Here is a 27,050-nt window from a genome sequence, read left to right on the forward strand (position 1 = left end):
GAAATGAGTACGCCGTGCGGATCGTGATGTAGGCTTGGGTGAGGCGTAGAGTGTTCCGCTCTCGCAGACCTGCGCGCCGGTTCGCCACGCGTCGGATTAGACGGGTGACTTGCTAAGTTTGGGTCTGGAGAGCTTGGATGGTGTCGCCGTGCGCGCCGTTGGAGTGAAGGACAAGGCCCAGGATGCGAATCTTTGAGACGAGGGGAATGGGATAATTCCCTAGTTTAAGTGATATGGAAGGGTTGGCGGGGTCGTGCGGCCTGGGGCGGTAAAGGAAGAGTTCCGACTTGGAAAGGGAGCAGGCGAGGCCGCGCGCGCGAACGTACGAGTCGATGATGTTGAGGGCCAATTGTAGGTTGTGTTCCATGTCGCCATCACTGCCTCGATTGGCCCAGACAGTGATGTCGTCAGCATACAAGCTGAAATGTATGTCGGGAACTTGGGCGAGTTGGTGAGGGAGTTGGAGAAGGGCTATGTTGAAGAGAATAGGAGACAGCACAGCACCCTGAGGCGTTCCCCGTGCTCCCAGCGAATCACCGGGGAGCTGGTGATCGCCCAAGGTGAGTGTGGCTGTGCGTTTGGAGAGGAAGTCGCGGACACAATTGTACATCCGTGGACCTACGCCTAGGGCGTGAAGGCCTTCTAGGACGGCTGCGTGGGTAACGTTGTCGAAAGCTTTTGTCAGGTCGACACCGAGGATAGCCTTGGTGTCGCCCGCGGGGGAGTCAAGGATGTGGTGTTTGAGTTGTAGAAAGACGTCCTGGGTGGATAAGCCTGGGCGGAAACCAAACATGCACGAAGGCATGAGGTTGTTATTCTCCAGATATCGGCTGAGCCTGGTGTGGAGAACATGCTCCATGAGCTTGCCCACACACGAAGTAAGGGAGATGGGACGAAGGTTAACGGGGAAGAGGGGTTTGCCGGATTTGGGAATAAAGACTACCTTGGCGTCTTTCCACTGAGGTGGGAGAGCCCCGCGCAGCCAGCATTCATTGAAGTAGTCGGTTAGGGCTTTGACGGAGGGGGAATCAAGGTTGCGGAGGGCCTTGTTGTGCACTCCGTAGGGGCCAGGAGCTGAGGACGTGTTGAGGCGTTGAAGTTCTGCCCTGACTTCCGCCTCAGTGATCGGTCGGTCTACGAGGTCGTTGGGTGAGCCTTTGTAGTCAGGGTGGTCTGCGGAGGGATATGCGGGGAAGTATAGATCACGAAGCTCCTCGAGGAGTTCCTGCGGGGAGGCCTCGGATGTGTGTATGAGCTTTATGAGGTTGTGTTGCTGTTGTGTTTTGGACTGAGTTGAATCAATGAGATGGCGGAATAGGTTCCAGGTCTGAAGCAGGCTCATGTTGCCCTCCAACCTGTTACAGAGGGAATCCCAATTTTGGCGAGATAGGGTCGCGGCATGTGTCTCAATCTCCTTGTTGAGCCGGGCCAGCCGGCGTTTGAGTGTTCTATTCCAGCGTTGACGCCGCCACCTCCGCTCAAGACCTGCCTTGGCCTCCCATAGGTGCATGAGATGAGAATCCATTGCGTCTGCACGGCATTCCTCTGGGAGGGGGCGAGTCACGGCGCGGACGTCACGCTGGAGTTGGTCGGTCCAAGTAGCTATGTCTGATATGGTGTTTAGAATACGAGCTGCTCGGGAGGTGCGGAATGAGTCCCATTTCGTGATGGTAGCACCACGAGGGGGTCTGCGTGTTTGGCCTGATTGTAGAAGAATCTCGATAATGTTGTGATCACTACCGAGTATCTCCTGGGTGTTACACCACGCAGCGTGGGGGAGGCGGTGGGTGAAGGTGAGGTCGGGAGTAGTGTCTGCGCAGACGCTGTTCCCGATGCGAGTAGGGGTGGTGGGATCTGTGATAAGGGAGAAGCCGGCCTGTTGAGCTGCGAGCCATACCCTGCGTCCCTTTGGGGTGTCGGTTGTGTAGCCCAAGACCGTATGTGGGGCGTTGAAGTCCCCTACAATTAGGAGGAGGCATTTGTGTGCGGCGCGCTTGGCAAGCGTGAATAGTCGGTTGAAGTCGTGCCGCAGGCACTTCGGGCGGCTCTATGCGTTGAGGATGAAGAGACTGCTATCCCGAGTGTACTGCGGCACCAGTTCGATGAGGAGATGATCTATTTCAGGGAAGTCTAAGGTGTGGGAGATGGTAGTGAGCGCACGGCGTACAAGGAATGCAACCCGAGGGGGTGTAGGAGAAATGGGGACGATGGGAAGGTAGCTGGGTAGGGTAAGGGGATTGGAGGGCTCTTGCAGCGCGAGCACGTCGGGGCCGTCTGCCCGAGCTAGGAACTGGTGAAACAGTCCCCGCTTGGAACCAAAGCCGCGACAGTTCCACTGCCAGATGGTGAGGCTAGTGCGTGGCCTCGCCATCACTGATGGTGTCGTTCGCCGTGCAGGAGTTAGAGAGGGCGTGGAGCTGGGCCTGCTTTTTAGGCTGCGCGGCGGCACAAGCTGTCGCGTAGCGAGCCTCTTGCTCCTTAAATCTTTCGTCAATTTGGCGAGCGAATTCGTCTAGACGGGTAGTGAGCCTGGAGAATTCATTGGCGAAGGCCTGGATGGCCATCTGCACCGCAGCCTGAATTCTGGCTTAAATGAGTTCTTCGAATTTTGGAGGTAGGGCTGGTGTTATCTCGGCCGGGGTTGCTGTGGTCAAGGAGGTAGGGGAAGTTGCAGCCCGCTTCTTGGCTGGTGGTTCGCGAGTAGGGAGGGGTGGCGGTGGAAGAGTAGGGAGAGGTGGCGTTGGAAGAGTTGGCGTAGGAGCGGCCGGGGCCACTGTGCCCGGGGTAGGAGTTTGGGCCTGCTGATGAGCACGTAGCTGGGCCTGGAGGTGGAGGTTGGTGGTTTGGAGGGAGGCGAGCTGCGCGCGGACACGCAACAGCTCTTCATAGAGGGGGTTGACGGAGTTCTGGGAGACTACGCCTGCCCAGTTCACCTGATTGGTGGTGCAGCGGCCGGATGCTTGGGCAGGTGGCCTAGGGGGGACTGGAGGTGGTGGTGGCCTGGTTCCGGTCCAAGAGCGGGACCGGGCCTTGGGCTTGGTAGTGCTAGGCGGCTGTTTCGGTGCGGCAGGCTGCAGCACCGGGAAGGACTCCGGGGTGAGCCGCGGGGCCTGGGGCTTGCGGGTCGTGGAACGGCTGCGGTGTTGGGATGGAGCCTGACTGGTGGAAGCCTGGCTGGCGTTTGCCTCGGCGGCTCGCTTGGCATCCCAGTACCTCTTTTTGACGAGGTATGGAGTGCGGAAGCGCGCCTTGCACGTTCTGTCCGCCGTCAGGTGTTATTTGCCGGAGATCTTGCATTGCGGCGTGCAGGAGTGGTCTTCGGGGGGTTCTACTTGGTCGCAGCCGGGGCAGCGGCGTTGTTTAGGAGCCGGCCGCACGGTGGACGAGTGCGCCGCAGTTAAGGCAGTGCTAAATCTTCTTTTTAAACAGGTAGCATCTGTAGAGGACGGAAGAGTAATAAATGTGCTTGGGCACCCAGTCTTTTTCGAAGAGAATAATGATGGACTCTGTCGAGCCCATCCGTCTAAAGTCGAGGATTGGAGTCGCGCTGAGAACTGGAGTCGCGCTGGAGAAGAACCGCTCCGGGCCGACCTGGCTGGCGTCAGTGTGCACTTCAGTGTGCCAATCAACCCGAAAGTGGCTAAGTACTGGGTACTAAGTCAGTTGATCTTTGAGCGCTTGAAAGGCTCGTTGCTACCGTTTACCCTATATAAAGTTCTCGCCATTTAACAAATTTGTGAGGGGAGCTGCTGTGGTGGCAAAATTGGCTACAAAGTTCCGTAAATAGGAAGCCATGCTATGGAACGTCTGCAGCTGCTTCACACTGTTAGGTGTGGGGTGATTCGTGACGGCCGCTATTCGCTCTGGGAGCGGGTGAATGCCCTCCGCAGAAATTTTGTAGCCGAGGTAGGAGATCTCCGACAGGCCAAACTTACATTTCTCGTGGTTTAGCCGGAAGACAGCTTGGTATAACAGGACAAGAACATTATCCAGATTCCGGAGATGCTTGTCTTCGCTGCCGCCGATGACCAAAATGTCATTGAGGCAGAAGACACAGGCGTTGTCTTTGAGAGAACCGAGCACCATGTTCACAGCGCGCTGGAAAGTGCTTGGAGCTGTACGTAGCCCGGAAGGCCTGCGATTGAACTCGTACAGCCCGGTGGGGGTGCAAAAAGCAGTCTTGTGTTTATCCTCTTCGGCGACGTTGATCTGCCAGTACCCGCAGCGCAGGTGGAGAGATGAAAAGTATTTGGCGTGTCGGATGGCGTCAATCGTGTCGTCGATACGGGGAAGCGGATAAGAGTCTGGGATCGTGTGCTTATTGAGCTCTCTGTAGTCGACGCAAAACCTCAGAGTGCCGTTTTTCTTGCGCGCGAGAACAACAGGGGCTTGCCAAGAGCTCGAGGAGGGCCTTACGACCCCAGCAGCCAGCATGTCGCGTACCTGGTGAGCGATGACCATTCGCTCACTCTGCGCAGCGCCGCAGCGGAATAGTTATGGGCGGGTGGTTGTCGGTTTGTATGCGGTGGACAATCAAATCAGTGCCAGGAAGTTGTGCACTAGTCTCCGCGAAAATGGCCCTGTGCCAATGCAGCAGGGCACTCTAGGTTTGATGGCCGGAAGGCTGACCTTTAGCATTTGACATTTTTCAAGCGCTAAGACAACAAGGACGAAGAAGGAACAGACAAGGACGAGCTCTACTTCCAACTGTTTATTTCGTAAAACCGCAAGTGCTTAAAACAGTTCTCGAACGCTTTTATGACACGGCAGTAAATTGCACGTGCGCGATTACACAGTATAGCTATCTAGACTAACAGAACTATGAAGATATAAGTGCACGATTACGTTGATACCCTGATGAAGGCAAGTTCTTTTTTTTACGATGAAATAGACGGTGAGCTTACACAATTGCTACCCAGTGATGCTATATTCTGTGCTTCTATAATCTCTCGGGTTAGTTGATCGTGACTTGAAAAATGTCAAATCTGCACCAACTAGCCCGATCCGCTACCCTTCTGACCTTTAGCATGCTCGTCCACGGGCGGGCTAGGGACGGTACGGAATGTGTCGGCCTTGGAAGCAGTGTGACACTTCTGAGCGGTGGACCCACCTTCTCGAAAGCGGTCGCTGGTCCCGCGTTCTTGGTCAAATCTGTTCATCATATCAACAAGGTGACCGGAGTAAGACATGATGTTGGGCTAGTCGGTTCATGGTTAGAGCGAAACAGCTCGAAGCTTTCTCGCAACTAGTTCTCGAAATGTGCGACCTGGCAAAAACATCGGAACTTTCATACGACATGTAGAACAGAAAGAGTTGAGCGTGCTGCCATTTTCTAGAACTAACCAAGGGTGGAAAAGGATAGCAAATTGTCTTCCAAAACTGTTATATAATTTAGAGGATGTAAATCTAGATATAAAGAATGCTAAGAATTGAATGTTAAGAAAACAAAGTTTATCATGTTCTGTCCCAGAAGTAAGCCTATACATTATCCCATCCAACTCCAGTTCAACAATACATTGATTGAATCCGTAAAGTCTTGTAAATTCCTAGGTGTATTCTTTTGTACTGATTTCGGCTAGGGTGACCATGTAAATCACGTCCGTTTGCGTGTAGCTCGATCTGTTGGTGGGATTAATCGCATTCAGGTACTTCTTTCCCGTACAGTCTAAAAAGCAGTTGTATTTTGCCCTTATCCATTCACAACTGGTGTATTACAATTTAATTTGGGGCACTTGCAACAAAACTGACACAGCCAGATTATTTTCATTAGAAAAAAGAGCTCTGCGCGAATGTTCTCCTAATCCTTCCTCGGGCGACAGCTTATTGCAGGCCTTCACTGTTCCTCCATTCCCATTGTGCTATAAGTTTTCTGTTGCTGCTAATATTTATCACAAAAGTAAAGCAGGAAAGCACATCTTTCAGAAACTAGTACGTGAACAGGAACATAAGCTTTAGTCTACGAGTCACTTCATTCGTTTCCAGTCGTGCCCGGACAAACTACGGCACCCAACACATTGATAACCAAATTTCTGCAGTTTGCAATGTGTGTCCTTCCATAACTGACGAAGCTAAAACTTGTAAAACCAGTTGTCATTCCGAAAAGAAAAAGAAGATGCTTTTTGTGCGTACTACTGGCACATCAAATACTTGTGATATGTACTGTTTACAGTTATACCCTTATTCCTGTCATATTTTCTTTTGTATTGCGAATTGCACCGTTACTGGTCTTTTTCCTTTTTCTTTGTAATGCCTAGAAAATTGAACTGAGAAAATTGAACTACAGAGTTTGTTGAGTTTGAATGAATCTGATCACCCTTATGTCTTTGATGTGTGACCCAGGGTGAGGCCTCGACAGTAAGAATGACAGCAGCTTCTTCCTTTTGTCTCATCTCGTGGGCATGTACTGTGCATACACTTTCATGTCAGAATAAAATGATTGACTGATTGATTGAATTTCTCAAGAAAAGACTGGAAAAAATATCTGATTTCTAGCACAGAACTCGCAACATAGCCTAGTAATGTAATTAACTTCCGGTCCTCAATGACGATTTGTTGAGATTGTATCGGTAATTTCTGTGTCCTGCATCTAATGGTGGCTTAAAGTGGTTTCCCTTACATTTCATTGTATGAAGCCTTACGTAACTGTTTATTTTTTTCTGCGGTGAGATTACAGCACAATAAGCATGGTGAGTTTTTTATCATGTGTATTATGGTAACATGACATGCCAAGTGCTTAGCTAGAGTTGCAGTGTGTCACATAAGCACCAATGTCCAGTAGTGTTATTAGTTGTGCCTTAATGCTTGTAATATGTCCCCATGTACGCATATGAATAGTAAGCTTGATTGTGTCCATTGTGAGTGCCTACAACATATGTATAAGTGACCTTCTCTGCTTTTAATAAAGACATCTATAATTGTTTCTATGAGAAGTTGCATGTCAACGCCCTTCAAACTGTCAAATATACGGACAGCAACCTTCGTCAAGCTGCAAGTCAGCAGCTTTTTGTTGCTTGCCCTCGCATTTTTTGTACTCTTGCAAAAATGTGAAATAAGTTGAATTGAATTGAATATGGAATTAACAACGAAGGCGGACCACGAACGCTGCGGACTGTATGAGGGGGTGCTGTGTTCCTGGCTTTAGCCCCTTCTATTTCCAATGGAAAAACGGATCTGGTACCACAAGAAAGCTTGAAATCTTGTTATGTAACAGCTATATGAATACCCTCGCCGCGGTGGCTCAGTAGTTACGGCGCTCGGCTGCTGACCCGAAAGACACGGATTCGATCCCGGCCGCGGCGGCCGAATTTCGTTGGAGGCGAAATTCTAGAGGCCCGTGTGCTGTGCGATGTCAGTGCACGTTAAAGAACCCCAGGTGGTCGAAATTTCCGGAGCCCTTCACTATGGCGTCCCTCATAGTCTTAGTCGCTTTGGGACGTTAAACCCCATTAAACCAAACCAAACCAAACCAGCTATAGTAATACCTGCGCCACTTTTAATTTTACGTAGAATCTATGCCAGAAGCACAAGCAAGTTTCCAATCTTCGGAGTTACGCGTTGTGTGAAGTTTGTTTCTTCGGGGAAAGATTGAACGAGGCACTCACACTAAGACGTCACAAACACCAGGGGAAAAGTGTACTTCCCAAACTACAGTCGAAACAAGAGTCTCTCGTTTAAAGACAGCGCATTTCACCATTGCATATGAACTCCGCCATGTGCACCCCACAATCTCAAGCCGGAAACAAGCGATCCTATCAAAAAGGTTATCCTTCGATGCCTGAGAATATCCGCTAAAAAGATGGCCTGTATGCCGCACTTCTCCCGAGAGCTCGATAGTTTCATTATTACCAGTATCCCAGACATGCGCAAAGTTTGAGCTTAATGCGTGCCGAAATTTTCAGACATTTAACAGAAGACACGATTTGAGGCATCCAGACCTGTTGTGGCCTCCTTTGATGTTGCAATGGACTTTTTACATATGCTAGCGACTAAGAAATTAACTTGATCCACATTTAGGATGCCGAAACCCAGGAGCAGTCAGAGGAACGGCTCCACAGAGGGTTCCCGCGATCGTAGTAGTTTTGCATCCAGAAATTGGTCAAAAAAGTCATGGCGGCGATTTCCTGGGATAAATAGCGTTCTGCTGATCGACTGTGCCTACCTCAGGGCTATGGTATAAACGCAGAGAGTTGTAGCCAGTCTCCTCAACCAGCTGACAAACACAAGACAAATCTCTGGTAAGTTGACCAAAGGGATCATTTCGTTGCAGGACAATGCAATTTTTACATGTTCGAACTTGTGGCTGCCAAAGTGGAGACCCTGGGTTTCCAGAAACATCAACGCCCTCTCGCCCTCACCCCCCCCCCCCCCCCATCACCCGGTTCCGGAGCTTCACACGAGCTTGTTTCCTAACTTGAAGTAACACCTGAAAAGTCGTCGCTCCGACGACATTGCTAGCGTCAAATATTCTGCTGAAGGCTGGTTTGGCGACATATTCCATCATTTTTTTTATGAACCTGAAAAGCTTGATCAACGATCGCAACAGTCTGAGGGAGGACCATGCTGCGCAGTTGTCCACTTTCATATCTTTATATCGATCTATTCTCACTGCGCAATCCAATCGGGCGTCTCAGCAACCCCTCGTATAAATCGGGAAAGAGTTTCAAAGAAAGCAGGAAGCACGTGTCCACGATGCAAGGGAGAGTGATGTCGTTCCACCCACATGTATATTCTGGCGCCTTAAGTTGAGCACGTTCATTTACTCGGAGTTGCTTCTTTATTTTTTTTTTGCCTGCTGCGCACCGGTAAAGAAACGGCAGACCATATTTACTTATTTATTCAAAATACCCTCCAAGAGGGGTGGGGAGAGGAGGCAATACATAAAATATATAACGCATGAAACTACGTCGATGTTAATGCGGTCATAGAGAAGGGACAGCATATGCATAAAAGTAAAATATATACAGCAATACAAAAAGTACAACATAAACAAGAAAAATAAAGAAGGAGATTACTACCAAATACTGAGCGGATGAGTTGTTGAAATTTGGATACATGTTTAACTTGGTAGCAATCGTAGATGGCACTCATTCCAATTGACCATTGTGCGTGGAATAAATGACGGAGTAAAATGATGTGCAGCATGCGGCGCGCTATGATGGAAGAGGTGCTCGTGGCGTGGAAAAACAAATGAGGGTGACTGAAAGAAGCCGGAGCGCAGCGGATGATGATACAGCAGGTGGAAAAGTGCGAGGCGTGATAACTTGCGGTGACGTGGTGAGAAGTAGAGTTGGGCGCGTTTTTTAATGCTGTGACACTGGTAAAACGTGAATACTTCAAGAAAATGAAACGAGCGGCACGGCTCTGTAATGATTCAGTGTTAATGAGGCCGGATCCCAGATAGTTAATGCGTACTGTACTTTCGGATTAATAAGATGTAAAAAAGTTTCTTCAGATGTGACGGCCCTTGTTTAATATTTAAAAATACAAAGAGAGCGATTATCCGTGAACTCCAAGATATTTATGCGTACTGGTAGTCTCAACCATGCTTCCATTCAGGCGATACCTGGTAGGAACCGCAGGAGATCGGTTCGTGAAAGTCACAACTTGAGTTATGACGACGTTAAGTGCACCATGGATTTACTGTGTTGAGGATAATGTTTTGATATATTGCGCAGTCCTCAGCAACCAATCGAGCTACTTATGCCTCATGGCAGACTTCTCGAAAAAAAAAACTGATCGAACTCAGGATGATAGAGAGTTGGGTAAATCGCTAATATAAATTTAAGAGCGAATGACCCACACTTCCCTGAGGTAGGCCAGAAGTGACGTTTACTAAACTCGAATTCACTGTGTGGAATTCACGCTAACTAAACTGTACTCACTGCCTTCCTTCACCTCAAGATTAGAATGTAACAGAAATCAATAAGGAGCTCTACCAGATGACTGCGCAATCATTACTTGTTGCCATTCCTTGATGTTTTAGAATGTATGATTGTATTGCCTGTCGTGACCTGTTGCCTCTTTCGCTTAGTCTTTTTTTCCTATATTTAAATACTTCTTGTCCTAACATCCTTGCAAGCAGGAACGATTGCCATCTACTTGTTTTATCTACTGTTCTGAATTTTTAAGCTATTCTTTGATAACCTGCCTGCTAGTAAACTAACATTCATTGCCAAAAATCCCTTTCTGTTGACCTGCTTGCCATTTCTCTTTATTGTTTTAAACTTGATATTGTAGTCATTGCCACCTGCTACGATCTCGTGTTGAAACTAGCACTAGTGTAAATAAATTAGTAATTTCTAGCCAGTTAGCGAAGGAGTCGAGCAAGCATCTCCACGAGTAAAAACAGAAGGTAATGATTTATCCTACAGCGCAGAACCTTCTAAGTCAGCATCAACTTTGTCATTGGTGTAGGTGAGTATATCGGGATGAATTCTGGGATCAGCCGTACGCCAACATCGAATAGGATTATTCTATAGGAAAGATCTAGCATCGTGTCTGAAGTGACGATGGGTGGATCTCAGCAATGACATATTCCCGGTCACATTTTGGGTATCAGTCAGGAGTTCACAAGACTATTTATTGCATTCCTGTACAACCGTATGGAAGATTGACCAAACCCAGGGCTAGTTTTCTTACATATGGTGGTAATTGCCGGCACAAAACTGTCGGTAAATATAGTTACCGTTTCTTTAAAAAGTGTGCAAAAAGAGCGGAACTGATAACCCTCCTGAAATTCCTTGGTAAAAGTTATTAGCTCCGAGTTAGTACTTCTACCACACTTGTGTTATGACCCTAATTTTTGCGGTTTGTTTTCTTTCCGGTGGGCTAGTAATACACCCCACGATAACAGGGTGATCTCTAAGGCCATCGAGATTAGTTACATTGGAAACAAGGCTGAATTTGTCATCAGGATTAAATCGAGCATATTATGTGTTAACAGTGCATTGCGAGGGTTCAGTAATCTGCTAAGTTAAGGAATAGTCAAAACAACGTAGAATGAACAGATGAGGTTCTTTAACAGTATGTACAGCAGATAATAACCCCCAGTTAATGCTAGAAAAAGATCACGTGTTCACAAAGAACTCCCTTAAATTCCAAGGCGAAAATATTGCTTCGCTGCTACTTTATATTACAACCTAGCATCACTCTTCAGCGCGATAAGGACCACCACTGCCTTAGTTCCAAACGCAAATTTGCAGCTTCAGCAAAACACAACAAGCAGTGTGCGATATTGGCTCAAAATCTAACACATTAACACTTCAGACAAGCAGTATTCCACAAAAGAAGCACAGAAACCAATGTGAGTTTCCCAGACGCACGATAGAGCCTAAGGTGCTCTCAAGGTTCGGTGCTCAAGAATTCATGAACATCTCGCTGCAGTGTGAGCGCTGAAGGCACTAAGGAGATTGTGTCAAAGGTAATTACACTTTTTTTCTGGATTCATCGGGGAGCCACGCGGGCATGAGAAGGCGTCAGAGAAGGGCCCGAAGTTGCGCATCATGCGGTTGCATGGCTCGGATTGCAGTGTGCCATCGAGGCCCAGCTCGCACGTTCCGTGACAGGCGGTGAGGAAGAACACCTGCTCGGCGCTGTACTGCTCCATTCCCTTGAGACGCAGGTCCTCGGCATCGTTGCGAAACTTCTTGTAAGCTGCATGAGCGATCTGAAGGGCAGGCAGCTCAGGGAAGAGCGCACGCGCGTCGGCAGCTTCGGGGCAGAACAGGAGGTCCCAGAAGCTGACGGTGCCGTTCAGAGGATCCCGCTTCTTCGCGTAGACAGCCATGGTGTGCAAGCTCCTAACGACTTGTTTCGCGTACAAGAATCCCAGACCCCCGTAGAGGATGGCACTCGGGGCTCGCGGGTAAAAGAAGGGCGGAAGCAGAGCTGCCTCGGAGACAGCCACCACATTAGAGAGCGGGTTGTACGCGGCCATAAAACGGGAGTCCAGCTTGAAGAGCATCTCTCCAATGGCATAATCCGCGCTTTCCACTGAGCGCTGCAGCTGCACTCGGCTGGTACGCCAGTGGCCGAAGAAGCCCAGCGTGGTGTTGTACTCGTCCCCGTAGAGGCGCAGCAGGCTTTCGTCGCTTTGTTGTCGCTCGGCGGGCCAGATAATCGTGTTCGTCTCTGCTAACGTGTCCGTCAGGCTGTCCCTTGTCCGGTTGTCGATTCGCTTAGCGGAACGGAGCCCATTTAGTGCTAAGCTGTATACGTTGTTCAGCAAAGTCAGCGCTGAGGTTTTCTCTTTGGTGGTAAGGCCGCTGAGATTGATACTCGCGATGAGAACATGATAACTCGCGGACATTAAAAGACCGCATGACAGCCCGTAGATCAGTCTGCCCTTTTTGTCGAGATTGATTTCGTGGCTGGTTTCCTTGCTGGTGTGAGTTGCCAGAATCTGGGTCAGCCACCACGCTGTGTGGAAGGTTACATCACGAGCCGAGTAGGTTTTCAGCAGTTGGGTCAAGGAAGTTGTAATGGCATCATCGCTTGCGAAGACTACGTTTCTCTTGTTGATGGGCGGTTTGAAGCTGTAAGACGACTGCAGTACTTCCATCCATTGATCTGCCGAGATATTTTTTCCAAAGGATGGCAAGTTTCCAGCTTCAGTGATCACGGGCGTGGTGTAGCCAGTGATGTAGGCACGGGTGAGGTTACCGAATATGTGGCCCTGTACAGTTGAGCTTTCAGATAGGAAAGAGCGATACAGCTGCGATGTGACGTTATTTCTGTCGTATACATTCTGCATAAACATATCAACGTAGGTTTTGTAGAAACCTTTATAGCTCAAAACAACGTCGTGTATTCGCTTCCACAAGACACCCATGGGACAAGGCCTAAATAAAAATGAGCGGTTCTGGGTGGTCTCCTCTTCTGAATTGGGAAGCGAGAGGTAGATATCGAACCATAGAGGGAGAGACCACTTGACAGCAAGCTGGAACAATGTGCTTAAAGGTACAGAGTAGTCGTCCAACCGTCCAATTATGGCATCAGGCTCGTCTACCAGCCAGGGGAAGAGCTCCCGCGACATAAACTCAACAAGCGCAGTCACGGCTTCAGCGTCGTGGCCGCGTGTCTGGTCCTTGCAGTCGGCGGCCATCTGTTCAACCCTTCACACCACGGTGTACTTCGGGTTGCTGTATGTGCCTGGCATAGATAGATGCAAAAGCCAGGCGGTGACTCTTTCCGCGTGCACGGTGTCAGCCATTAGAGGCTGTGAGTTGTTCCAGCCGCCGCAGACGAACCTGCCGAAGTCGTCGCATGGTTTCTGGTCCGGTGGGTGGCGGTCGACGCCGATGATGATGCGGTGCATCTCGCAAGCCGCCGAACTGCAGACGTCTGGGCCGGCTTTGTTTTCGCCGAAGCTCGGAAGGAGCAGTCGGAGGAGGAGGATGCCGGCGGCAACGGTGACGGCGGCTGTTGCCACGGCTGCGATGACGGCGCACCTGTTCTTAGAAGGCGCACTCTGCTCCTTGCTCCGGTACGGTGATTCAATGGACAGCGTTCCTGTGTCGGCCTGGGAAAGTGTTTACAACTGTCGGTTAAAAGGGATATTGGAGGAAAATTGGGGCATTCCGTGAAATCAGTGAAAATACATTGAGAGGGTGCTATTACCAAAAGTGTGAGTCGTTATTTCAGGCACTCTTGCTAGGATGGCGTTGTTTTTTAGGTTTTCTGCGTCGCGCCATTTGCCAGCCGCCCAGGCGGGAAGAATGAGTGACATCACACTTCTCGCGGTTCCCAGCTCCCGTCCCACTGTGTTGGCATCGGCTCAGCAGTTAAGAGAGCAGTAAAAGTGACGATTATAGTTCAGATATCAAAACGACAAGGAATAATAAATCGTACGGCCACTGGCTCATTTCCTAATCCAGCGACAGCGAGTATAACGAGCCGGGAGTACCCGACGTTTCGCCCAGGCGCGCGCTCCTAGAAACACGGCAGCTATTCATAACATAGTCCAAGTCGGTATGCCACTCATAAGTTTTGCTGATAAGGTATCAAAACATTTTCATTGACAAGAATGATTGAGCAAAGGCAGTGTCTGTTAATCGCTCCAGGCACCCGAATAGAAGCCGCGGATCTGGGATGGTGGGAGAGGGGATTACATTCACTTAAGCATCGCTAATAGCGGAGCTACTGCTCAAAACCTAAAGGCACGCAGCTCAATTTGATCGGCGCAGAGAAAAATTATGCTGTTTTTGTTGTTAAAGCGTTGTTACTACCCCGTCAGACATGCATGCGTCACAGCCACAAACGGCATCTGGAGCGCAGTTATCCTGGCTTGGGCCTCTTTCATCATCATCATCACCATCAGCCTGGGTACACCCTCTGCAGGGCAAAGGCCTCTCCCATGTCTCTCGTATTAACCCTGTTTTTTGCCAGTTGCGGCCCCTGTATCACCGCAAACTTCTTAATCTCATCCGCCAACCAAACTTTCTGCCGTCCGCTGCTACGCTTGCCTTCTCTTGGAATCCATTCCGTTACCCGTTACCCCCTTTAGTAGACTGCAAACGTTAATAGGTAAAAAATGCCACCGGCGTTACTTTCCGACCGACTCGGGTCGGGCGAAGAACCTAGGCATTGTGCGTATATTGCGTGCAGTTATACGGAGCCCAAAGGAGAAGCAGATGCCTTACAGTAGGTGGACAGCTGCATCCTGTCGTGAAAGGGGCAGCTCTTTAAAAAGAATGTGACATTGAATTACACTGTAGCCATCGCTGGTTTCCCATCTGCGGATTAAGCGAAAACGCACTCAAGCAGTCAAATTCTTGCGTTTTCTGCAGACATATGTTGCATAGCGAACCATAAAATCCGACTAGAAGCCATAGCGCCCTCTTTGTACTGCACCGTACCTTCACCCTTTCCCCGTGGTCTTCTCTTTTAACCAGCCAACCTCCGCTCAAAACTCCATTTAGAAGACTCCGTTATAAGTTCCTCTCCTTCACAATGCAAAATCGACCAGGGGAGGCTGAATGAACAGATGTTTTAACGTTCTACCGCGGCTGCACCCGCTACACACCTTTACTGGTTACCCTAAGCCTCCCGAAACCCAAACCACGCGCTTCCACAGGTCCTCTCCAGGTAAGGGTACAGGCGCGGCTGCTGGTCGTCAGGTATGACTGGAGTTTCGGAGAAGCTCAGAGCCTCCGACCAGCCATGTGCTCAAGTCGGATGCTGGTAACTATAGTCACTGGGAAGCGACCGCCGACGGCGGACGTGCAGAGAAATCCGTGCGCTCACCATCTCCTGCAGCTCGACGATGGCCCGGATCTCTTCGGCCAGGGTGTGGCGCGGGGAAGGCACGCGTTTCCTTGGCGGGGGTCTCCCGCTCTCCGGAGATGCCATTGATGGCGAAGCGTCCGCTAACATGCAGAATAATGTGGATTCGTGTTACGCATATAGCAGCCAAAACTGGCCTCTACAACAATGACGTTTGAGCTTCAGTTGCCGGCTTGTTGAGCTCCTGTTGAATCAACCGTATATCAACATGAACTCTATGTATGTTGAGCCTACTCAACACCTGCTAAACAAAATTTTGGTTGAGCGTAGTGAACACGTTAATTGTAGAGCAATTTCTGTTGAATTTAAGTTGAATCGTCTCAAGGCAGCCGTTTCTAAGCCTAAAAAAATGAAATCAGTTCGAAATGCATCGTGTAAACAGGACCTTATCACATTATACATATTAAGAACGCTTGCAGCACCTGTTGAAACTCTCGCAAACCACTCAGTCATTTTCTCGCATACAAAAAAGTGCTAGTAGTGCAATACGCTCTTTCAGGCATACCTACTTGGGAGAGCACGTATGTGCGCTCATAAAAAAGGGAGCTTAATTAGTGCTTTATTTATGATGTTTATGAATGAATCAAGGTCTTCAACCATTAGAACGTTGCACGTGAACTTGATTACTTCTGCTACACATAAAATAAATAAATATTAATAGTAATAATTGATATAACTCTGCTGATCGGCAGGCCACTACCTGCGCAGGTCCGGACACCCCTCAGTAGGACTACTTAAGGGTGAAGCCTAGATTGCACTTAACATGAGCTCTTCGTCTGTTCGTGCGGAATGCTGTTCCATGCTCTTTATCTGATTGATGTGTAAGGCGAGAGTGTGTGTGTATACAAATCTGGCAGTGTACAAATCTCTAATATGTGCCCACTGTTTTCCAACTGTGCCAACTGTCTGTTTTCATGAGCATTTCAATTGACGTAAAGCAGAAAAAAAAGTGTGGCAGCAGCTTATGCGATCAAAACTGTCCACAGAGAGTGGTGGGCATAACGGGTCTTGATGAAAAACAAAACAAATATTCAGAAAACCATTGCGATTGCTTTTTTTTCTCTTTTTGCTTAGCAGTAATAAGTCAATATTGACAAATGCTTGGCAATATGAAGTTGAAGTGGGATCTTGGTTACCACTGCAATCAGAAAAATGCAGTGGTCTTGAAGCGTCTCATAGTAAATGACACTGTTTGTCGTAGAGTTTGCTCACGAAGCGTTGGCCTTGTGGTAGAGCGTCCGCCTCGCATTCGGGATGTGCTGGCTTCGATCCCCAGTGCCGCCGGGTACCCACTTAATGGGTACAAGATTTCCCCTGACCTGGTTCTCGGCTCTTCTATGGTGCGATGCTTGGGAAAAGGATCTAAGACCATAGTTGTCTTGACGTTGTTGTTCCGCCGTCAACCAACCAATCCGTCCCGTGCGGTAGAAGCCCAACTTGTGGTCCCCTTTTTTTTGCCCACACTCGACGGGAATTTCGAGGCGCAGGCTGTCATTCCCACGCGGTGCACCCTTCGAGAGCCGAGCGCTGGGCCGGGGGACCGCCTGTTCACATTGGATTAACCGGCTGGGTAGACCGGCGGCCGCGAGAATCGAACCCCCGACCTCCTGTAGCCGTGGCGAGCACTAAAACACAAGGCTACGGCTGGGATCGGGAGATCAGCGGTACGAAACTGGACGGTGTGTTCACAATACTATTGTTGCAGAGCTTCTCGCAAAATCGGCTTTATTGGTTAGTGTTAAGCGGTTGTTTGGCAGCGCTTCCTGCGTCAGCCGCAGCAGTATGCTTGACAAGACATTCTCGAAGCCTTGAGAAGGTGTCGTCGATGCACATGCATACGTTTATTTGCTACGTTCGTTTTCCTGTGACTGCTTGGTATACAGATACGATTACTTGGACACTGCAAAATGAGCCCTGTGGAGCTGGTAAAGCTACGTTAGGAACAAAGACGACGGGACCAATAGCACTGCACTGGGGAGCAATTCTTGCTCCGCCGTTGTCCCTTAGCACAATTTCGAGATGCCAACTTGCCCCCAGTTCACCCCAAAGTACACTCTGATGAAGTTTTGTGAATTTTACAGAAAACAACAATCGGACAAAAAGCATGATTCTGTTCGCATATCTAGTGCATGCTGTGCAGATAGCCTCCTGACTCATCATAGCTTGGCCCCTGTATGTTTCTTGCCCGTCATCACCCTGCACCTATGGCGCTATTTATGCCATTTTCATGTGCTGCAAATCACGCAACACATTTCGTAATCTTTTGGCTCATTATGTTGGTTCATCCAAATAGGCAAACCTTTAGAAAACATTGATGCAATAGCCAACTTGCTCTTGTTCTTCACGACATACACCTTGACTGCTACATTCCCCTGATGTTTTTTTTTTCTTTGCTTTGGAAAAGCATGTGAATACCTTATTTATGTAAGGACCGTTTTGTCGCGCTTTAACTTGCATCCAATAGCTCTAAACTGGATCCATGCTTACACAACCAGCAGTCGGCAGATTTCCCTTGCGAATTCTTATGCATCCTGCCATAACCTGAAATTTTGGACGTCCCCGGAAGCATTCCCTTGGGCCTCGTTTTTTTTTTTACCCACATTATGACCTTCTCTTCAGTATTTTGTCACATGCCTTCAATGAGAGCTATATGGGGTCTGTCATTTTGCAATGAATACCAGTATTTCAGTTCTCCAATACAACATTTTGCATGCTCGAAATGGCCTTGAATTAGAAATGTTATAGCGCAAACAAAGACACGGACAAGAGAGACGAAACACACACAAAAGCGCTGTCAACTGAATTTATTCCTCGAAAGCCACAACTTTTATAGGCCGAAGGATCGTGAGAGAAAATGACAAAAAAACAAAAACAAGGGTTGTTTCAGAGCCATCAAATCGCGGGCGCATGCGCAGATAGACAAGGGCATCACACTTCCGTTTATCTTCCATCTAATCAACAAGTAGCTGCATTAAAATAGTCAATCTCAGCCTGGAACAGAGATAAAGGAGGTTCGCTGATGCACTCGCTGCCAAGTTTCTGTATGTGGTAGGCTTCTAGGCTTATCCGCGCTGTCCTGTCTACTTTTACCAAGAACCTTTGTCTCCTCAAACCGAGCCACGCATGCTCCACACTTACATGTGCAACAAGATTCTTGTATTTATCGCTTTTGTTTTCTACATTTAGGGCGTGTTCCCATAGACGGTCGTTGACACAACGTGCAGTTTGGCCTACATAAAACTTTCCACAAGACAGGGGAATGGAATAAACCACTCCAGTGGAACACCTTACAAAAGGCTTCTGGTGCTTTTTCAGGCACTCGCGCTTTTTTGCACTGCAAATGCGTGGACAGAGCTTTCCCAACTTGTTCGGAGCCGAGAACAAGAAATGTACTCCATGCCTGCCAGCAACTTTTTTGAGGTTGTGCGAGATTTTGTGGAGGTAGTGCACAACTTCTGGCCTAGGGGCCTTTTGAAGAGCATCAGCCGTTTTTTGTCTCGTTCCACGCTTGAACTTCTGGAGGATGGCCTCAGAGACTGCTGTCAGAACCGACCAGGAAAGCCCTGCAGCCACAAGCCTGCTTATCTGATAATTAAAGCTCTGGAACATCTGATGTGGGCACGATTTTTGGAGAGAAGATTCCAAGCATAGCAACGCTATTCCTCTCTTGATAGTCTTGGAGTGCGCCGAGTCATACGGCAACAACTCCTTCTTTGCTCGTGGGTAATAGCACCAGCAGACGTGTCCTTCACAGAACGTTAATTTAAGGTCTAAAAACTGTAAAACCGAAACTTCGGGCAGTTCATGGGTAAAAGACAAACCAAGACCGTGTTTGTTAAAAGTATCTAAAACATCACCTACTGTAGAGGGGTAGGTGATTGACTCCTGCTTTGTTAAAAGTACTAAAAAATCATCTACATATCTAAAAACTATTAAAACTGTCCCCTCCGCCTTGAAATTCTCATCCAGCCGCTTATCTACCTTAGCTAAAAAATGTCGCAGAGAATAGTGGCTACACATGACCCTATGCAAATGCCGTTTCGCTGAAAAAAGGCTGGTCGTTAAAAACAATAAAAGTAGCATTCAAGTAAAACTGCAATAACGCTAAAGAATTATCTACAGACAATCCTGCTAAGCTCTGGCATGACACGTCGCCGTTTTCCTCATGCATTCCTTAACAGAAAGTAAAATCTGAGCACGGAATAAGAAAGGTCTTGAATATCTATAGAAAAACCAAAGCCAATGTCTTCATTAGACTTAATAAACTGTGCGACATCGATTGACTTTTTGATGAGAAAGGGATCGTCCAAGACAAGGCTGTTAAGCTTGTTTAACAAGAATTGGCTGACGTTTATCTGCCACGACCCTTGCTCACTGACAGATGTTAGGGTGGGCTTGTCTAAAAGGAAAGTAAAATAATAGAGCCCGGCCCGCATTGCTCACTGACAATGGTCCTAAACGGAATTTGCGGTTTGTGCGGTCTTAGCTGTGAAGAAAGGGATCAGGCTGTTACCCCTGCTATTAGTGATGTCCGCGGCGAGTGAATTCAGCTTTAACCTCTTGCAAAATTCAACGAACCTTGTCTTAATCCTAACTTGCATTTTCTTAACAGGTACAAAATTACTGTTCACAGCTGCCTGCGCTTTCTGACTGTAAATTTCTTGGGGTAAAACAACAAACTCGCCCTCCTTATAACCTTGTACAAGCATCAGGTTCTTGCTCTTGAAGAATGACACCACGCCATTAAAGGCACTGTCAGTACGTAAGTCAGAATGTTTTGGAGCAAACTTCCGCAGGCAGTCCACGCCTTCAAGAAGGCAGCGGTCCTGGTCTTCGTCTTTCGCCTTAAGGGCCACTTTGCGGTTCACTGCAATCAGTCCATGTGCTGGAACACCAGGTTGCAAACCATATTTGGGACCCTTGTGCAAAAGATGCAGGATCACCTACCCCTCTACAGTAGGTGATGTTTTAGATACTTTTAACAAACACGGTCTTGGTATGTCTTTTACCCATGAACTGCCTGAAGTTTCGGTTTTACAGTTTTTAGACCTTAAATTAACGTTCTGTGAAGGACACGTCTCCTGGGGCTAATACCCACGAGCAAAGAAGGAGTTGTTGCCGTATGACTCGGCGCACTCCAAGACTATCAAGAGAGGAATAGCGTCGCTATGCTTGGAATCTTCTCTCCAAAAATCGTGCCCACATCAGATGTTCCAGAGCTTTAATTATCAGATAAGCCGGCTTGTGGCTGCAGGGTTTCCCTGGTCGGCTCTGACAGCAGTCTCGGAGGCCATCCTCTAGAAAATCAAGCGTGGAACGAAACAAAAAACGGCTGATGCTCTTCAAAAGGCCCCTAGGCCAGAAGTTGTGCCCTACCTCCACAAATCTCGCACAACCTCAAAAAAGTTGCTGGCAGGCGTGGAGTACATGTCTTGTTCTCGGCTCCCAACAAGTTGGGAAAGCTCTGTCCGCGCATTTGCAGTGCAAAAAAGTGCGAGTGCCTGAAAACGCATCAGAAGCCTTTTGTAAGGTGTTCCACTGGAGTGGTTTATTCCATTCCCCTGTCTTGTAGAAAGTTTTATGTAGGCCAAACTGGACGTTGTGTCAACGACCGTCTAGGGGAACACGCCCTAAATTTAGAAAACAAAAGCGATAAATACAAGCGTCTTGTTGCACATGTAAGTAAGTGTGGAGCATGCGTGGCCCGGTTTGAGGAGACAAAGGTTCTTGGTAAAAGTAAAGACAGGACAGCACGGATAAGCCTAGAAGCCTACCACATACAGAAACTTGGCAGCGAGTGCATCAGCGAACCTTCTTTATCTCTGTTCCAGGCTGAGATTGACTATTTTAATGCAGCTACTTGTTGATTAGATGGAAGATAAACGGAAGTGTGATGCCCTCGACTATCCGCGCATGCGTTCGCGATTTGATGGCTCTGACACAACACTTGTTTTTTTTTTTGTCATTTTCTCTCACGATCCTTCGGCCTATAAAAGGTGTGGCTTTCGACGAATAAATTAATTAATTAATAATAATTCTTTATTGCGCCAAATATTTTAAAAAATGTACAGAAATCCGGCCTGCCAAAGCCTCATAGGGCTTGAGCGGCAGAGCCCGGCAGGCAGCGGAACCGCGCAGACATACACACATGCAAAAAAAAAACATTCAAAGTAACGGACATCAAATTAGTATGACGGTGAGAACAAATAGACACAAGACTCATGTTAGATGAAGGAAAAAAAATCCTCATCAGATTAAATCGCAAGGAAGAAAAACCAAAGTGGCATAACAATACCTCAGATCAGTGCAATAAATACAGCAGTAACCAATGACATCACAAGATTTACTTGACAGGTGGTAAAGCACATGCATGATGTCGTAAACCCTCTAATTAATGTATCGCAGCATCTTTTTTATTTTGTATTTAGTTTTTGCCCGGCGAACACTTGGAGGTAACCTGTTAAAGTGAAAGGGAACGTAGTAATCTCTTAAACGCCTTCCATATCTTGTAGACCGTCGGGGAATACAAAAAGGTTCCTTCGGTCGAAGAGACCGTGTGGGAACATACGGAATCTTATAGTCACTAAGCCAAAAATGTTTGAGGACGATCGTTTCCATCAAAAGGCGATCAAAATCAGGCAGAGAAAATACCTTAAAGAGATCAGAATTGGAGGGAAGGCCTAAATCATAGCCGATATTTTTTAATAAAGATCGTAGGAGAGAATTAATCCTGCACTTCCAGCGAACTGCACAGTGACCATAAATCGTTATGCCATAGCGCAGTATGCTATAACCAAGGGCGTTTACGATAACTTTGCGTATAGAAAGCGGCATGTAGTACCTGATGTTGTAAAGCACACAGGAGACGGTTCGGAGCTTTTTACAAACGTGGGACAAGTGATCATTCCATGAAAGAGCACTGTCAAAGTATAATCCTAGGTATTTCACTGTATTTGTATAGCTCAAGGGTATACATTGACATTGGGAACAATCAGATCCGTGCAAGAAAAGGTGATGGTTTAAATCTACCTTCTTCATCGGGCTGTGAAAACATATAAGCTGAGTCTTAGAGCTGTTAACTTTAATTAGGTTGTTTGAGAACCAGTCCATAGAAATTATTGCTGCAGCTTGAAGAGAAGAAATTGAGTCAGAGTAGTTCGGTGACTGGGTTATAAGTACAGTATCGTCAGCGTACTGGTACAGGCCTACAGGAACAAAGTTTGAAAGGTCATTCACGTAGACGTTAAATAACAGGGGACTAATTATAGAACCTTGCGGGACGCCAGCTTTAATTAACAAAGAAGCGCTCTTTGCCCGGCCAATGGAGATATATTGCGTTCTCTGCAGTAAAAAATTCTCCAAAAGCGAAAGAAACGCTCCACGGAAGCCTAACTTGGACAGTTTACACAATAACACACTGTGACACACGCTGTCAAAAGCCTTGCTGACATCCAGAAACAGTGCACACACCACTTGGTTACGTTCAAAAGATCGATTTAACATGTCAGAAAAATCCTCCAAAAGCATTTCCGTCCCTTTACCTTGTACAAAACCATATTGACACGGTGACAGGATTTTGTGCTTATCTAAAAAACTTGTCATTGTAAACAGCAGATGTTTTTCTAATATTTGAGTCAAACAGGGCAAAGACTGAAATAGGACGATAATTCTCATACCTATTACGTGCACCACCTTTGTGAATTGGGGTAACTATAGCCGCTTTCATGTTCACCGGGATCATGCCGCTTGAGATAATGCTGTTGAACAGCGACAGCAACACGCCTTTAAGTATGTCGAACAAGGTTCGCAAATCATCAACTGAAATGCCATCTATTCCCACAGATCTATTGCGTTTAAGACCAAAAATAATTGAACAGAGGTCATCCTCACTTAGCAAAGGTAGGTGTGCAGATTCAACTGTGCTGTTCTTCAGAGTACAAAATAAGGGATTCTGTTGCGCACTGCCCGAAACTTGCGAGAAGAATCTGTTGAATTCATTAGCTATTTTTTCTTCATCAGTGCCGAAATACGACACAAAATCTTTGCCATCATTGCCACGCCTTTTGACACCTCGTAGATTGTTAATCAAAGACCACGTTTTTCTAGTATCAGAGCCTGCATTCTTGAACTTGTTACGAAAATGAACTCTTTTAGCCTGACGAATCATTGCGTTTACTTTATTTCTTGCAACCTTAAACTTGGACCGTAGCAGGATAGATGCAGGTGCCCTTTTCGACTGGGCCCAGAGCAAATCTTTTTCTTTTATAGCTGATAGTATATTTAAGGTCATCCATGAGTTTTCTTTATTGCGCTGCCTGATTTCAACCACGCGAGTAGCCGCTTTCTTAAACTCTTGTAATAGCTCAACAAGCTTATCATAAATGTCTTTCGGGGGCACGTTTTCCAAGAACACTTCCCAATCGTATTCCGATGCCAGTCGGTAAAAGATATTGGGATCGCAGATGGAAATTTCTTTTTTACCGCTATCTGCTCTTGGAGGGTTCGATTTCCGGGCTAAAGAACAACAGACAAAGTAGTGGTCTGACAGCTTTGCTTCGACGATAGCAGATTGTAGGGCACAATTCGGAGCTCTTATATTTATGTGGTCGATGCAAGAGACGACAAGTTGCCCTGACAGAAATTCTTCTCGCGTAGCTTTCTGGATAGTTGGTTGCAGTCCCCATTTTGATAACAGATCAAGATAATCTGAGACCAGAGCCCTAGAAGGGCGAAAGGTATCTATGTTAACATCGCCTATAACACAGATATAATCTTCATGCGAGTGGGCTGAGAGGGCGTTGTCAAGTTCGGCCAAAAAGAGCCTGCCATTGAAGCAGGGGGGTCGGTATACTGAAAAGAGTATCAGAGAGAGAGCTGGCGTGCTCAAACGCAATGCTAATACTTCTGCTTGCTGGAAGTCAGAATTTAGCTCTGTGACAGTCCAACTGTCTCTCACAAAAACTGCGACGTTGACAGTTGACAGTTAGCGCTTGTGGCTTGTGTGACAGTTAGCGTGTGTTTCGTCTCTCATGTCCGTGTCTTTGTTTGCGCTATAACATTTCTAATTCAAGATGAACTACCAACTCGTCCAACAGGAAGTTTTAATCGAAATGGCCTCTTTGTTAATGTTACTCCTCATCTTAAGCAGTTTTCAAGATTTGGGTGTCAATGTTACACTCTTAAGTGCTGCTATCATCTAACCTAACTTCAGGCTGCTGAATGTAAAGGATAGCAATTCGCCATCTCTACAAGCATTAACCAAAGCCGTAACTAAATAAACAAAGCCGTGGATAAACAGAGATATTATCCAAACTAAGCGAAAGCTAAAGCGAATGAAGAAACATAGCAGGCAGAGTTTGTCTTCCAAGAAATTGAAAACTCAATTACTAACAAAAGTGAAAGCAGCCCGAGATAAGTTTTTCAGTCATGATCTTGCTGATTTTGTTTCACATGCTCCACAGAAGTTTTGGCGTTTTTTAGGTCAATCTAAACAGGCAATTCATAAAATTAAGGTTAATGACGAAATAATTGAAGACGCTTCCAGTATTGCCGAACACTTCAATGATTATTTTTGGAGTGTGTTTTCTGACCTGGATGAATATGAACATCATAACAATGATAGGTCTTTTGTACACGACATTGTGATTTCCAGGCAAGGTGTTTTGGATATGCTCTTAAAAATTGATGTCAGGAAATCTGCAGGGCCGGATAATATACCAAATGCTTTTTTACGAAGGTATGCAGAACAGATATGCGTTTTTTTAACTGACTTTTTCAAATTATCATTACAATTAGGAGAAATACCATCTGACTGGCGTACCGCAAGAGTTGTTCCAATTCATAAAAAGGGTGACCATCTTACAGTATCCAATTATCGTCCCATTTCTATAACGACCACTTGCAGCAAATTATTAGAGCACATTGTCGCAGGCTTTATTCGTCAGTTTTTGACAGACCATAATGTCCTCTCTCCATTACAACATGGGTTTCGAAAGGGACTGTCGACAACAACTCAACTTGTGTCAGTTGTTCATGAAATCTCTCAGGTGCTTGACGCGTCCGGGCAAGTCGATATGCTCTTTTTTGATTTTAGTAAAGCATTCGATAAGGTTCCACATGGAAAATTACTCCGCAAACTAGAGCGCATTGGTCTTCCTACAAATATTATAACATGGATCCAGGCCTACCTCCGTCATAGACAGCAATTTGTTGAAATTAACAAATGTACTTCCAATATCCGTCAGGTAACTTCTGGTGTGCCGCAAGGCAGCGTATTAGGACCACTTTTATTTTTGATCTATATTAATGATATAGTCGACGTAATTCCTGATGATGTCTATGTTAATTTATTTGCGGATGACTGTGTCATTTTTAGAAAAATTGTTTCCAGGAACGACAGCAATTACTTACAGGAATCGGTTAATGCTATCCGTGATTGGTGTGAACTTTGGTGCATGGAAATCAATGTAAACAAAACAGTTTTGCTGCGAGTCACACGGAAAAAAGAACCTACTGTATTTTCTTATGTACTTAACAACACAATAATATCTGAGGTTGAAAAATACAAGTATTTGGGTGTGACATTCAATAGTAAACTCTCTTGGTCAAACCATATTTCCATTACATGTTCAGCAGCATTGCGCAAGTTGTGGTTCTTGAAAAGGAAACTTAGAAATGCACCTGCAAATACCAAAATGTTAGCATACAACACATTTGTCCGTTCCAAACTGGAGTATTAAGCAGTTGTATGGGATCCTCATACTAAAAAGAATATAATGAATTTAGAGCGTGTTCAAAGGAAGGCTATCAGATTCATCTTCAGTAAATATAAAAGAGAGGATTCTCCGTCTTTAATAATGCTTGCAAATAAAATCAGTACGCTGGAAAACAGGGGGAAGATAAGTCGTCTCCAATTTTTACATAACATTATAAATGGAAAAAGCGCACTTCAGCGGCCTCATTGCGTAAAACCTCTAAGTTCACGCCAGACAAGACACAGACATAACCTTTCACTTACGCCAATATTTTCTAAAACAAAATCCCATATGAATAGTTTCTTTCCGCGTACTATTCATGAATGGAATTCTATACCTGTCGAGGTATTGCAGTCACAAAACTTTGCAGAAGAGCTAGAAAAACATCTTTCTTCCATAAACTAACTGAAACAAAAGTGTTCACAATCTGTTGTTTTCCTGACTCCTTCACTCTGTCATGCCTTTTTTTCCCCCCAGAAACAGTTCTGTTGTTTTGAGTAAAAATTGCCCGCCTGTTTGTTATTTCACATGTGCCACTCTTCATGTTTTGTTAGTTATTGTGCTGGTGCCAGAATGTATTCATTGAGTAACACTGCTACATCCAGCATTATTTTTCGTTAGTGTTTGTTGTTGTTTTGCATTGTCACACTTTTTACTGTATTGCCCCTCCTGCTAGGGCCAGTTTATTGGCCTGCAGTATCAATAAATAAATAAAATCTTACTGGTGATCAGCTAATAGTACAATACCGTCCGCATATTTTAAACCTGGAAGCCTCTTGCTCTACCAATACGCCTAATATGTAGGAGAGATATAACCTAGATTATTGTATTGTAACTTCTTGAAATATTTATTATTTACATTGCGGAGAGCTGTAGTGATAACGGACACGCTGCCTTAGTCATTTGTGTGCCTCGACTGCTTCCTTGAGGTTACGTAACGTGCCCTGACAAACCATAACACACTTCTTCAGCCGCCTTCAGTGCATAAATGCACTGACATCACAACGCGAGCAT

General features: G+C 46.5%; 1 protein-coding gene and 1 pseudogene across 1 annotated transcript; both read right to left on the reverse strand.

Moving 5' to 3' along the window:
• Positions 1 to 2,588: 2,588 nt before the first annotated feature.
• On the reverse strand, positions 2,589 to 3,519 carry LOC149360985 (uncharacterized; annotated as a pseudogene).
• A 7,894-nt stretch (positions 3,520 to 11,413) lies between these two features.
• LOC149360986 (neprilysin-1-like) lies at positions 11,414 to 13,102 on the reverse strand. The gene is made up of 2 exons (XM_089567970.1): positions 12,962 to 13,102; positions 11,414 to 12,175 (listed from the first exon to the last, which is right to left on the reverse strand). The coding sequence occupies exons 1-2, from the start codon at positions 13,100 to 13,102 to the stop codon at positions 11,414 to 11,416; spliced, it is 903 nt and encodes a 300-aa protein (XP_089424096.1).
• Between the last annotated feature and the right edge of the window lie 13,948 nt (positions 13,103 to 27,050).

The sequence above is a fragment of the Amblyomma mixtum genome, chromosome 2, assembly GCF_055824585.1.
Source record: "Amblyomma mixtum isolate Tamu chromosome 2, ASM5582458v1, whole genome shotgun sequence".
NCBI classification, from domain to species: Eukaryota; Metazoa; Arthropoda; class Arachnida; order Ixodida; family Ixodidae; genus Amblyomma; species Amblyomma mixtum.

Bases quoted from the DNA above. Each gene is read 5' to 3' on its own strand.
- LOC149360986 (XM_089567970.1), bottom strand. From the start codon at position 13,102: ATGGCCGCCGACTGCAAGGACCAGACACGCGGCCACGACGCTGAAGCC. The intron at 12,176-12,961 runs GTACCTTTAAGC...CGTTCCGCTAAG, and splicing joins GACGGTTGGACGACTACTCT to CGAATCGACAACCGGACAAG.